The 14,584-nt window shown below is 34.5% G+C and overlaps 2 protein-coding genes across 10 annotated transcripts in view; one reads left to right on the plus strand and one right to left on the minus strand.

The window, feature by feature from the left end:
* The window catches only part of LOC126172355 (citramalyl-CoA lyase, mitochondrial-like), a 224,401-nt gene that overhangs the window by 190,410 nt on the left and 19,407 nt on the right, over positions 1 to 14,584 (plus strand). For 4 of the 9 annotated variants that reach the window (XM_049920882.1, XM_049920872.1, XM_049920883.1 and 1 more), the window contains exon 8: positions 1,931 to 3,092. In XM_049920882.1, the coding sequence (XP_049776839.1) occupies positions 1,931 to 2,035 (105 nt within the window). In that variant the 3' untranslated portion in view covers positions 2,036 to 3,092. Of the gene's footprint in view, positions 1 to 1,930; positions 3,093 to 3,725; positions 6,261 to 14,067; positions 14,091 to 14,584 lie in introns of those variants that run through there. The other 5 variants (XM_049920880.1, XM_049920875.1, XM_049920876.1 and 2 more) reach the window with 4 other exon arrangements.
* Positions 9,064 to 14,584, minus strand: part of LOC126172461 (vesicle transport protein SFT2B) — a 79,493-nt gene continuing 73,972 nt past the window's right edge. Inside the window, exon 4 of the mRNA XM_049920885.1 lies at positions 9,064 to 10,327. Within this exon, the coding sequence (XP_049776842.1) occupies positions 10,199 to 10,327 (129 nt within the window). The 3' untranslated portion in view covers positions 9,064 to 10,198. The remainder of the gene's footprint in view (positions 10,328 to 14,584) is intronic.

Genomic DNA, 14,584 nt, shown 5'->3' on the forward strand with positions numbered 1-14,584 from the left:
GTTTTCTTCATGAGGGCGTTACTTTTTAATGAATACTGTGTTGTGCAATTTTAAAACAGATTTTTGTTTTCAACACTATTTCATAATGAAATTCTGTATCACAATTTACTACAAACAATATGAAACACTTCTCCTAAAAGAATTGACAGTATTTTAAATTTAATGGTTGCATATAAAACATGTTTCAAGAACCTCATGACACACATCTAAGCGTGAAAAAATATTCCCAAGCCAGTATCAAAAATATATTTCAGCAATGTGATAAGCATAAAGTAAGTTGCTTTCTTTTATATTTAGGAGCATGGCGCAATTGTGCAACAAAAGTATTACTATCAAACAATGGAAAATCCAGGGTGGAATGTAACAATATTCTGAGAAGTAAAGTTGCTACTCATCATATAGCGGAGTTGCCGAGTCACAGACAGGCACAACAGAAAGATTTTCGCACTTAAAGCTTTCAGCCAATGGTCTTTGTGTGTGTCTGTTGTTGACAAAGGCCGTTGGCCAAAGGCTGTAAGTGTGAAAATCTTTTTGTTGTGCCTATCTGCGACTCAACAAGTCCGCTATATGGTAAGTAGCAACTTTCCTTCTCAGAATATTGTAAGAATAATACTATACTTTATTACTACACACAAGAGTGAAGAAGAAACTGTTAAGGCCATTACAGCAGATAATGCTGTATGCCTTTGAACTATGACACACAGAAGGACTCTACTCTTCTTTTTTATTTTATAATTTAAGTAAGGTACAATGTTTTAGGCCAAGTGACAGTACCTCAACAAAACAATTTTAATATACTTTTAGCATCAACAACACAAATTATTAGGTTTTCATGACAAATAAAAAATGTGACATTTATGATTACATTGTTGAGTTCAGACATGAACTCCTGACTGACTTAAAGCAACTGTAACAGTTTGAATATGAATATGCAAAATTCATGGGCTTGGAAAATATACAGCACATAATGTGGCCAAAAGAGAACATAATATTCTTTGTTGACAATCATTAGAGCCATTTCAGTTTCAATACTTTACTGCTTGCTATGTGACAACAGTATTTCCTCACCAGTGTAGTCACAACAACCATCACCTGGATTTTGGAATACTGGGGCCATTTGAGTTAAAAGCAGACAATGACTGGCTGCTATCAAATCCCACAAAAGTTACTTTTCATAACATTTCTGCATGAACTAACATTTACATTGCATCACTTACAGCTATAAACATTATGGCAACTTTTACAGCAACTGGCACTTGGCTGTTTTCAGTCTGGTTATTAAACATGAATTTTTGAAGATGACACAAATACTGTGCACCTATCAACAATACTGCTTACAAACAGATCCTACTGTTTTTATCTGATCATTCATATGATGCAGTGAACTGCATACAAAAACCAAACATAACAAGAAAATAAAGTCCATTTGTTTTCATTTTTACCTCTACACTTGCAGTTGTAAAACTAGCACATTAGAAGATGACAACATAATAATTAAAAAGAAAGCTCTTAAAAGATTGGAGGAAAAGTCAAAAGTAGGCAGAGAAAAGTAAATCTGAGAAATACAAGCCTGAGAAGAAATTTTATTTCTCAAACTTTCTGATACTGAAAGTTATGGAGTTATTTTTTAGATGTGTATCTAAATATATTATAGATTTATTGTTTTAGTAAAATATGTGTTTAACTATATTTTCTTTTAATGAAATAATTTTTATTAAGTTGCATAGGTGCATTGTGACAAGGACTGCTTCCTCTGTAATGTAAAATTAGTTACTATTGGAAACTGTTTTTAACTATTAGTACTATCTGAAAATATCTGAAAAATATAAAATACCTTCTATGTAAGAAAGTAATTTTTAATGTACAGCATGCAATTCTTAGAAATTGGGTACATTGTAATTCTAATGACATATCACTTCATTCAATCCAGGGAGCTTTTGTCTACAAGGACTCCATGATAGACATGCCTCTTCTTCGCCAAGCCCAACATATTATACAGCTAGCAAAAATGGACAAACATAATTTGCAACAGTGAACAAGATACAGTGCCAGTCACATATCATTAACAGCGAAGGTAAAAACCTGTAACTACATTAATGTTTATCAGCAATCTTACAGTGCTGATTTTACTTAACACTTATTTGTGGAAGCTATGATTCTGTTTATAACATTACTATTTCAAGTCTTGCTGACTTGAAACAAATATGGCATAATTAAAAGTAGATGCCTTTCATTAAAAACAGTTTCGCTAGTGGGATATGATATTTTGCTAATCACAAGTGACTATTAATGAATGTATCTAAATGTGATAACAACCACTTGTCATGTTAACTGAAAACTTCAGTTTATTAGTCATAGATTTTTCACAATGAAGGAAGTAAGATGTTGTTTTCTGTTTCTGAGATGTTAAGGTAAAGAGGTGTCTACCATTACATATATTTTTCATGTTCTAGAAACAGCAGTGGAAGCATTAGAGGATTTTCAACTAACACATGGTCTCTATTTCAGAAACAGTAAAAAATAAGGATACATTTGGAATTTACTTCAACTATGATTTCTCTCAACAAACTACTATGCTTTGAAAGATGATATAGCAATGAAAATGTTTAACAGAATTAAAGACATAAGATTATGAAAACTGGGCTCTAGTATTCTTAGACTGAATCTCATTATGTACAAAGAGTATTAACCATGTAGTAGACAACCATTATCAAGCGAAATATGCGTTGAGGTTTCTTTTTGCAAGATCGGTTAGATTTGCTTACTATCCATCACTCAGTCTTAGTGCGGCATACAAAGGAGTGGTATAATGTAATAGGATAGATATAAAACCTACTCACAGTGTGGCAGCAGGAGAACACGCATATACAATGTATAAATGTTTGCACGCTTTCGTAGTTAGGGGATCCTTCTGGCAGAAGAGTTGCAGGAAAAGGAAGAGTGGTGAAGAAAAAGGACTGGTGAGGTTTGGAAAAGGGGTAATTTGGAAAAGATGCTCAGAATCCAGGGTAGATTTACTAGGTGGGATGACAAGGAAAGAGTAGATTTTTCTCTCTCCAGTTACATTATATTTTCAAAAATGGATTTTTTTTTATATGCAAAAGAGTGATGTATTCTGCAATCAAAATTTTTGATCCCTTAGACAGCAATAAAAAGAATTTAACACACATTAAAATTTGCTTCAAACACATAAATCAATGTCTATACAAATAGAACAGTACGGCAATCATGTAAATGGAAGCAAATTTCCAAATTTTTCAGTAAATTGTAAAACTGACTCATTCCACATCATAGTGAGATGTCATACTTAACGATCTATGGAGCTTGCAAAACTGACAATTGTACAAAATACAGTGTATTTTAAAAAGATTACACCTATCTCACAAGCCAATATATTCACATGAATCAAGATAGAAATTTGGGTCAGAATTTTAGTTTGGCACCAGCCATGTTCACATGGTCACGATACCGCCAGCAAGCTCGCTCGCTACAGGAAATGCATACCTGGATATTTTTGAGATCAGGCTTTTTGCACAGTTGTGAGAACATGCTAAAAATTTGGTTTTTCAACAGAATCAATGCACTGGTATACGATGTAAGAGCACTTTTTAATGATGAGCTACCTGTGTGATGGATGGGCCGTAATGGGCATATGAATTTTGCATTTCACCTTTGGCCTCCAAGGTCACTTTATCACACAGTATGTGATTTCTTTTTTCTTGTAGTGGATTTTGAATATCTGCACCTACGTGATTCCTCTTCCAACAATTTGGATGGATTCAGATGCTGCGTAGCAACGCCAATTAATGCACAACTCCAGACATGCTCATAAAAATATGGATTATATTTTGACTCTCATCTGGATCTTTGTTGTGCACACAATTGAGCATTTGTGAAAGGTAAATTAAAATTTTGATCCCAGACATAATTGTAAAAAGAACCACACGATTTTATAAGCGTACGCAATTGTAAAATTGGATGGTTGTTTTTGAAAATAAAAACTTTGTAGCTCTCTACACATAATTTAAAATCCATCCTCAGATTTGGTGTTGTGTAGAACTTATTGTGATGTGAAATTGGATGAATCTTTTTGAAACATAATGCACTTTTTTGTAAAATAAAAAATGTGTTGTACCTGCAGAACCTTTGCTTAGTAATGGTAATAGTTACTTCCACACCACACCCTACTCAGCTGTGCAGGAGTGAGAGCTGACTTGTTGATGGTATTTCACTGTCAGTGGTCATAGACTGCAAACATGCTGTATTACATAACAATATGATATTTATAATTCACAATTGTTGAATTTAGGAAGGCTAGGAAAATGAAGGAAGGCACTAGATTGAAAATGAGAATATTGCTTCTTATTACTGGCAGGTTATACTGAAGTTGATATAATTCAGATAAAGAACAAAAAATTAATAATGACAGTTACCATACTGAAAAAGGTACAGATTCTTCCTGTTCTTGGAGTCAGTGCAAGGAGATGCTATCGGAAAAAATGAAATGATGAATGCTGATCCTTTACCAGCTGATGTCCAGCTACATTGAATTCCAAATTAGATAATCTCTCAAAGCGACTGTTTAATCATACAGTATACGGGAATCCCTGCTGTAGATGTCTCACATGCTAGAAACACCCTACTTCTCAAAAGAGAGGTGCCACTTAAATGTATATCAATCAGGAACACAGTGAACTGTGTAGGAATCTTCCAAGGATTGCGATGTTCCCCAGGGGCGGGAGGGGGGGGGGGGGGGAGTAACAAGTAATAGAGTCTGTTAACTGCGTCTAAGGTACACAATTCTGAACCACTTTTCCTACCAGCTTCTGAGCAGAAGCTAGTATCAAGTTTTTGACAAAAATTATTACATGTGATGAAGCATGGTGTTGTGTGTGTGACCCAGAATCTAAGTGACATCTTAGCCAGATGAAGACTGCTTCACTGCAAGAACCAACATTAAATTTTTATGAAGGGGTAGTCTGATAGGAATTTGTTCCCCAAGATATCTTAGTTAAGCAGCATTACTAACTCACAGTTCTCTTTGCAAGCATAAGGCATTCCACTTAAAAGGTCAAGTCTCAGGCATCAGTTGACAGATTTGTTACAGTGCTGTAGGTGAGGCGAGATAAATCTAGGTCAAGACCATTTTAATAGTTTACTGTACTATAAAAGAGATTCAATGTTAAAAGAGTGCGTATCTGTAACAATTTAACCAACCATGAAAATATCACAAGAATTAGCCTAGACTTTCAACTAACTTAGTCGACATATCTGGGCTAAGCATTCCAAAGAGATGGGACTCTGGTGCCTTTGAAACCATATATGCTACTCAACGTTGAAGACACATTCAGAATGTTTAAAGCAAAAAAATGTTCCTACACAGATGTACCACAGTACCTTCAGGAAGCTAGCAAGTTGTCTCAACTTTTAAAAGACCCAAGATCTATAACAAATTTGATATAAAATATAACTACTAGAATAAAGTTGAATAGGGTCAGTATGTTTTCACACATTTTGCTAAGGAAGGTATACTGCCAAAATAATGTGCAGTTTCTGCAATTTAAGTGACTGCTATTCTAAATCACATTAAAATTTACATACTTCAACAGTTTTACAATAATGTAAGAATGAAAAATAGGTGTTTTGTTGTCAAATAAACCTAATCATTACCTCCACACTGCTCTGTCAAATACCTGCGTACTATCATTATCTGATATGTAAATTGTATTTGGGCACACTTACAATATATTATTGCTTCAGAAACTCAAGAATAAAAACTAATTATTTTTGTTTCATCTGCTGAATTACTACCTTTTTGAATACAAAAATGATGCGAAACGAAAGGGATTAAGTAGAAGATAGGAAATGCTGTACCATCTACACATGAACATGATAAGCAATTATACACAATTCGAGTTTTGAACATTTAATATACATACTTGAACCAGGAAGGAAAAGTATTATTAACAAAAATGATGCAAAAGCACACTGGGATATTATTATAAAAACTACTACTGCTATGTTTATCGGCCTAGCTATACACTCAACAACTACACATGCAATATAATTTGAACAAGCAGCATACTGTAATTCACAATGCATTGCATTCACTATGCGTTCTATGATGCTGTATTGCTAAGGCATGCTGTATTGTTTCTTGGCAATGGTTGAAACAATCCATACTAACCCAAAGTTTCACAGTTCCCAGAAAAGTGCAAAGTTATATTGTACATATAATACATAATCTCTCATCTCTCTCTCTCTCTCTCTCTCTCTCTCTCTCTCTCTCTCTCTCTCTCTCTCTCTCTGTGTGTGTGTGTGTGTTGGTGTTTTTTTTTTTTGGGGGGGGGGGGGGGGGGATGCAAAAGACATTTGCAAAAGAACTGTTGTTTATTTAAGAATTTGTAAGAAATATCTTAATATATTTACCTTCAATCCTAGAACTTTAACAGCTGGAGGTCTCTTCCTTTTACCCTTTTCCTCTTACTTCAGTTTCAGAACTAAAGTTTCTTGGAAATAGACACAGTAGGTACCACCTTAAATGCGCCTGATGTCTTGCTAGGCACAAGTCTCTCTGCACTTTCGTGAAGTATATTGTCTATGCAATATGTACTGTGCACCACAAAATTCTGTTTAATTGTGAATATGGTCAACTGCATAGCATCCTTTTCTTGTACGATTAATGTATTTTGATATGAATTCTGTAGAACTTAACTACCCCTGCAAATTATATTTAGTTTCATTATTGTCTCTCACATCAGGTAAATCTTTTTATCTGAAACAAAGATTCATTTTTTTTTTTCTTCATCTGAAAATAATCACACAATGCTTGCATCTCATCTCATAAGTAGTTACCAGTACTTTAGGTGTCTACAAGTCTTCATACATGAAGCAGTCCTTTTTTGACTCTGAATGCAATGAATAGTCATCAAATCACTAAAATTAAAAAGTTGCAAAATCTGAACACTTAACAACATTCTCTGTATGCCCTTTCATTTTCTTGGTATCATATTTCTAACGTCTCCAAAGTGCCACAATTCAATTACTCAGTGTTCACACTTTGCATCCTCACTTCTTGTTTCATACATTGTTTTGCTCTGAGTAAAATTTTCATTTTTCTCTTTCTCCTTGGCATTGTTGCTCTGAGTTTTGTTTACAATACTGCTTAATTATTATAATCTATTGAGAACTTTTAGTGTAATATCCCCAATTCTGATTCCTCACAGCCTGTTGGAATATTTTCTTCTAGCTTAGTTGGGTTCTTTCCCCACTTTATTTACCTGACATCCATTGTCATCTACTTTTTTTTTAGCATCTGGTACACTCTTCCTTATTTTCAGAGAAGTTGGAGTGTCAAAAACCCTCCACTTTTCTATCATTCAATTACTTCAATGCTCCCGCATGTTGCGTGTTTGGAACACTGTTTAAACAGACAGGTCTTATTTTCTCAAGTTACAGATTTTTGCAATATAGAGCTGTATTATTGCTGCAGAGTCCTTGCAGGTCACCAATGTGCTGTGTCGAGTGGGGTGGGGATGGACAACTTGTTGCATAGTGAGTGCTTCCTCCAAACATTTTGAATGAACATTTTACCTCACATAAAATGTTAATGTCGCCCCCCCCCCCCACCCACTATCTTGCTTGCTGATTTTCAGAAAACTGAGAACGAAAAATGAAATGATCATCAAGGTTCTGGGTGTCACATTTGAGTGCAGCCACTATTTATACCATATATTAATTTTTGCCTGGGGAATATTTGGCTCATCTGTCTATTTTTAACAATTATGCTTATAATGCAAAGATATTTTAGCCCATATCTTTTATTCTCAGAGATCTTGCCACACTATGGGGTGGGAGGGCTTGGGGTGGGGGGAGGAGAACCCTTGTGTTGTAACTATCGTGAATTGTTCACTAACAATTTTATGTCAGTCAATAAATTAAATTGTTAAGCATAAATGTTCTATTTTAGTGAGTAAACTGTTCTATTTTATCATAAGTAACATATAAAAACAACGATTTGTTCTTTTCTCACACTTTTATTAATTTTTTGGACTTCAGCAGTATAATGATAATTCCTTTTAGAATTAAACTGGTATGTGTATTTTTTTCCCACTTCAAATATTTGAGGGAGCAGAGTGAAACTGAAATAAAGAACATTAAGTTTTGGCACATAGGTAATTTTGTGGAACTGAATTTTTTTTCCAGCATTTCATATGGGAATACATTTTCTCATGTTAAGAATGTCAGCAGATTTAACTTTCCTAATCATTACATAAAAATTTTGAATACTGTCTACATACTTTTTTTAAAATAATGAGAGTTTGTATCAGATTAAATATATAAATATAAAATTCACAGCATATGTAATTGACTTACAGAGTGAATTACATTTCACTTTCAGAAAATGAAATGCAATCAGAATTTGAGCAAAGTAAAAATTTCAATGCTTCATCTACGAATGTCATTGCTTTGTACCACTCTCACTTCCCACAGTAAATTTGCACTTCAGTGTCCACTCCACGAGACACTATTATGGAGGAAAGTGCACAACACTGTAATATCTTTTTACATATACTCTTTGTCGAACATTTCAGCAATGCCGATGAAGAATATCTCAAATATACGCAAAGGAAAAATGTTACTTGCTATTTACTCTAGAAGAATCATGAATGTGTGTATAGCTTCATATGAAACAATTGTGAACTACAAAAATGGTGAAAACAGGACCTTATTTTGTTGCATACCGTGTGGCATGATATTTTGAGAAGCAAAACAAGAAGTTAGTCTGAAGAAACATTTGTTCACACAGATGGAAAAAAATCTGTCAATTTGACTGGCTGAGTATAACAATACTAGGATAATAGACAACTATGCACTGTGTAGAAGAAAAATTTAAAATGATTTGTCTGCTGTACTTCAGCATACACAAAAGTTTTGTGGCACCTATGGGATCACTCTCACGAATGGAAAAAATCCATTTGTAAACCCAATTACTACTTAACACTTCCGTTGTATAGTGAGTGGTTATCTTTTCTTTTATCTTTGTCAGATAAATGAGCTATCAAAAATGTCAGAGCTTCAAATTATACCTTTACACTGCTCTGAGACAATGACTGGTTGCCACATGGATGCACTATTTAAATTCTTCAGCTAGTAGAAACATAATTAAACAACAGTCCTATACAGTACATTGGATTTTTATATTTGATATCAAATTGTACCAAAAACCAGTACCAACACACATTTTCAATTGTGGTGACATGGTATGACCAACACTGCTTAGTTAATGACAATTGTACCAATACTGGCTGCAAACATCAGCAAATGGAAAATCCTAAGAGAAGTTAATGCCTTTACTGTACAGAAGGAATTAGCTAAACTGGCACACAGACATGCTAAAACATGCCAATACAACATTATCTCTTTTTCATAGAAACGGTACATACAATTAGCAACAGTCATGAAATGCGCAACTGATGAAATTTTACTTTAACATAAATAGCATCTAACTAATCACTTCTTTTTACTTTTTTTTAATGCAACACTTGGCAAAGATATTCTTATTCTTGACATAATTCTTGTGAGTTTCTTAGTTACCTGATAAGTTTTCATCAGTTTATTTGAGAGGCCAATATGGCAATTCTGTACAGTGTAATTTTCTATCCATGCTTCACCTTTCACAAAACAAGAAAAGTAGAAGCTGTTTCTGCTTCCTTTTCGTACAGCAAATTTTACATAATTAGTTCTTTCATTCAGTGAACAATCAAATTCAATTTTCTCTGACTACTAATGTCAGCTGAAAATGAAGAAAGTGCAGTAAACAATTCTTTGAAAACAGTAACTGAGTACAATGTAGGATGTGCCCTGAAACATTATTTAAAGATTACATCAACATTTGTACAAAAATAATTTCTGGAGTTAAATTTATAATCTTTAACACACAGTCAGCCTTGAAATACATTTATAACCACAAACATCAAGATATTTACAAGAATAGATAGTAACATAGTACATCAGTAATAAAAGCTACAGGTCACATCCTGGAAGGACAGCACGGAACACTCATGTTCACATACAACATCTCTTGCATATACAGAGAAATATAAATTAACTTGTACAGATGATCTGAGTTGCTGCCTCCAATGTTACCAGAATATCAACACAGCACATGAAAAATGTGCTTTTTCCTTTGCATCCATTATGCAATACAAGCAGAGACAGTTTTCTTAACTGCATCTCGAGCATATGGTATGTATGAGATAGAATACCACGTCATGGCAAGGGATTGAAGGATAACAAACAGCAGTGCCAAGCCAGCTTTCTTCCACTGGAAAAAATAATTGTATTGATGAGATTATTTTTAATGATTTTTAAGCAGTAAAATAAGTTGTGCGCGCTACACTTACATAGAGTACTGTTCTTGGCAAACATTATGTACAAACTAAGGAACAACCCATTGTAACTAAAAGTACTCATTAAATGAATCTCACAATAAACTTATTTTTAAACACAGCCTCACAATACAATAATAAACTTGCACCATATATTTTTTGCTTGCCAACAAGTAAAAAAGAAGTCAATCATATTTACAGTATGGTTCTCTAGCACTTATTTTCATTCCTTGCATTTCAGTGAAAAAGAAAGCTAATTGTCCAATATCTGAATTGTACAAGTGTGCTTTTCAGTTGAAGAATTGAAATAGCAACAAGTGCTGAGTGAGTAGTACAATAATGAATATTATTTTGAAGCAAAATTATTAGTTAGATAAGATTTTAATTTCATTTTAATAGACTTTTTCCCTCATCCTCCTTGTAAATTTTTTATAATATTTACAGCAATTATGTAGGATTCTGTTAAACCACAACTTAACTGTTGTGTGACAAGAATGATTATGGATTACATTACACAAAGACGGTTCTAAAAACAAGCTGGTAATGACAGTACTACTACTGTAAGTTATTTTGTCTCTAGTCATTGGTTACTGTAATTCCTCCCACAATATTTATGTTATTAAATTTATTTTATTGCCCTTTGTTTTGGAGGTTTTCACACCAATCTGTAGAAGGTGCACACTTACAATTGTCACGTAAAACAAACAGTATGTCTAATATTTGTTCTTACATCCAGTTTCTTTTTTTCTTTTCTTAAGTAACTTTTTTGACCTGTAAGTACAATGCATCTTTGACACACACACACACACACACACACACACACACACACAGGAACTTACCATATGAAACTGCAAATATATCTTATTACCAACAACAAACAGGGTGTATACATGGACAAGGCAAAAAAAATCCCCGGATTTTTCCCGGATGAAAATACACTTTCTCCAGTGTGAAAATACTGTTTTTCCGTGTTAAGTGACAGTATACTTTTCCTCGGCACTGTAAAACCTATCAACCTTTGAATGTTTATGGTCTTATACACCGACATAGAATTTCCGAGCACTTTAGAAAACTAAACTGAAGGGGGGGAAAACACGTCTTGGAAAGATCTTTGATGTGCAACAGCATGTGCGCTGATTATTTTCGGTTTCGAAGGTATAAATTCGAATTCCACTAAACACTGCATGTTACTTTACGAAGCATAGAAATCGAGATTGTGATGCGCTTTTGTAAGCCAGTCATAGCTCATGTTACGTGATCTCACCAGCTCATGACAGCATAGGGCACACAATGTAGTCAGCCAATAGAAAGATCACTCTTAAGAAGCGCGAACACACAAATAAGAAAAGTTAATGGTTTAAATTAATATACATAGTGTTGCTACAAGAAAAACAAAGCTTTCACTTATAATATTGGTCTCTAAGATTAATACGCTGCAAGAGAAGCTAAGCTTCCACATACAATGTTGATCTTTTTTGCGCGTGTTACACTTTAAGATACATTACATGAATGTGCCACTAAAATTTTTAATAGTGACGTAAATGTCTGATCTTCTGGGCTTGAAATTCTTCTAGATGGTCATCCTCAAAGAGTTGATTTTTTAAGAAACAAATGCTCTGTGATTTAAGAAATTCATCGTACATTCTCGCACATAGTTCATCTTGCGTAAAAGGAAATTTACTTTGAAAGTGACCCTTTTCAAACCATCATTCGCAATATTTTCCCGTGACCTGTTAGAAATAGGGTCGTTTCAGCAGTTGCCAGAGAGCACCAGGTAACAGGCGTCACCGTGCTTACGCAGCTACGATGATGCAGGAAGCCCGCATGTTCGTACGTGTAGAACATTAAAAGATCTTGCATTATGTCATAAAAGAAACAAGACATGAGAGGATACTTCAAGAGCATCGGAATTTGATGAACCATACTAAAATGCATAATTCGGCTTAAAGCGCTCATTTGTATATCCAGAATTGGGTGTACATTTTCTTGAGTACCAGTACTGTATTATCTCATGTTTGGTTCTTTATTATGGCATAATGCCATACAAGCTAGAAGATGTAAAACGTGCCCTTGAAATGCAGCGAACAGTTGAAACTAGCCAGCAGTGTGCAATTAAACACTTTGTTTCAAATAAATTGACTGCCTCAGCCCAAAAGATAAATAAAAGCCAAATCTCTTTAGCAAACCGACAAAAATAACTTCATTGTTCTGCAAGACGATTAATGCTTGACTGTCAGAAAGGTGGAAATAAAACCTGAAACTAATAACATATTTTAGCCTTCCGTAATTATGTGAATGTATTTTAATTAATTTGATAGCTCCTGGCCAGAGAAATCCGTTTTGTTTTCATTTAATGTGAGAGCAATAAATTAAGAAGAAACAGCAAATTCACTAAACGTAAACACAGGTCACGTGGAGACCACCCACCTCCTCATTACAACTCAGACTGCTCTTTGGATCAGCCCCGGATCTGCGATATTTCCGAACCGGGGCAATACTAGATAGTGGTGCCCAGCCACACATCTGTAGCCAGAAGCAGGAGAAGGTCCTAGTCATACGTGACTCAACTGCAAATGCTCAAGAGCCCACCCGCAACTGCTCAACCTAATCTAATATAAACAGCTGTCACGTCACAATAATCGGAGGCAATTTGTTGTTAGGAAGCATTGTATAGTCTTCCTAAAGCCTTTGACACACTTTGCTGTTGGCAGACGCTTGTATGAGCACTGTGTTTTATTTTTGTATACGGCGTATTTCCTTTGAGACTTAAGTTTTATTTTCTTTTTTTTTTTCTTCTGTCATTCATGTTTTGTCGCTGCAGCATTATTCTGCAGAAGTGGGATACAGTAATATTCTTTGTTAGAGTATTGGTTCTTACCAGTCAAAATCACAAAAATTTAACTGAAAACTAAAACAAAGAAAAATTCCCAGAATTCTAAAAAAATCTCTGGTTTTTCCCAGTTTTCTCTCGAATGAAAAAATTCCCAGATCTCCCGGGTCATATACACCCTGACAAACTACAGAACAGTTGTATACAACTGTTAACAAAGACTACCAAATACATAATAATCAGGAATTTACAAGCTTAAGTATAATTCTTGTTCCTGCCACACTATAGGGCAAATAGGCAGAATTACCTGATGTAGGTTGCGCAATGATGAAGCACACAGCCGCTTGCCACACAGCTGATGAGAGTGAACGTGCTGTCATAGATATTGAAAAGAACTTTGAAACCACACACACACACATTCAATCATCCAACAACTGTTAACTGAATGAAGACACTCTGTTAGCAAACAAAAACTTCATTCAGAACTTTCACACTGTTTTACAGTCACAGGAAAAATGACAGATGTACACCAGTCAAATACACATGCTAGAACAAGATTTTCATAAACTTGTGTTATACTTGCTTTCAGTATCTGTACATATAACATCAAAATATCTGTTAAAGATTAGTGTTTACCATAGCCTTCTTAAATGGAGTATGTAATATGTATGTAGCTTATGATATAAGAGAAATTAACACTATGCAGTATCATATACTTAATGCGTAAATACAAATGCTATCTACATAAAACAAAACTAACTGTAACTTCCGGTTCCAATCAGGTGTGTGTTGTACTATAATCTGACAAGCAAACTCTGTTTATAATTATCTGTGCTTATATTTCAGTAGTCGCACAAAAGGAAAAGAAGAAGAAGATGCAAATGTCAAGAACACATATTTGATCTACTATTTGTTTTATGTAATAATCTACATGTGCACCTTTCATAGGCAAGTCTGAAGACACCTAAAACCAGGAAGGACAATGAAATAAGTTTGAGGACATAAACGTACTGGTTACTAGAATTCTTTCAAAATTAATTTATAATAGAGTCACAGTGTTTCATCATCCACTATGGAAAAAAGAATCATATTTCGTCATTGCTGGTAGACTTCTACATAAGTACTCGGCAAATCACTGTAGGGAATGGCAGAGGGTCTATAGCGTGATACAATATGTAACCTTTCCTCTTGTTCCTGTCACATACAGATTGCAGGACTAATGACTGCTTAACAGTGAGTGTGAGTGTGTGTGTGTGATTAACCTAATTCTGTCTGCATGGTCCCAAAGGAAGTGATACAAAGTTGAGTGAAGAATATATCCACTTTTTTCAATTAATACGGGTTTTTCATGGTGGTGGTTTTT

This window comes from Schistocerca cancellata, chromosome 1 (genome assembly GCF_023864275.1).
Source record: "Schistocerca cancellata isolate TAMUIC-IGC-003103 chromosome 1, iqSchCanc2.1, whole genome shotgun sequence".
Taxonomy (NCBI): domain Eukaryota; kingdom Metazoa; phylum Arthropoda; class Insecta; order Orthoptera; family Acrididae; genus Schistocerca; species Schistocerca cancellata.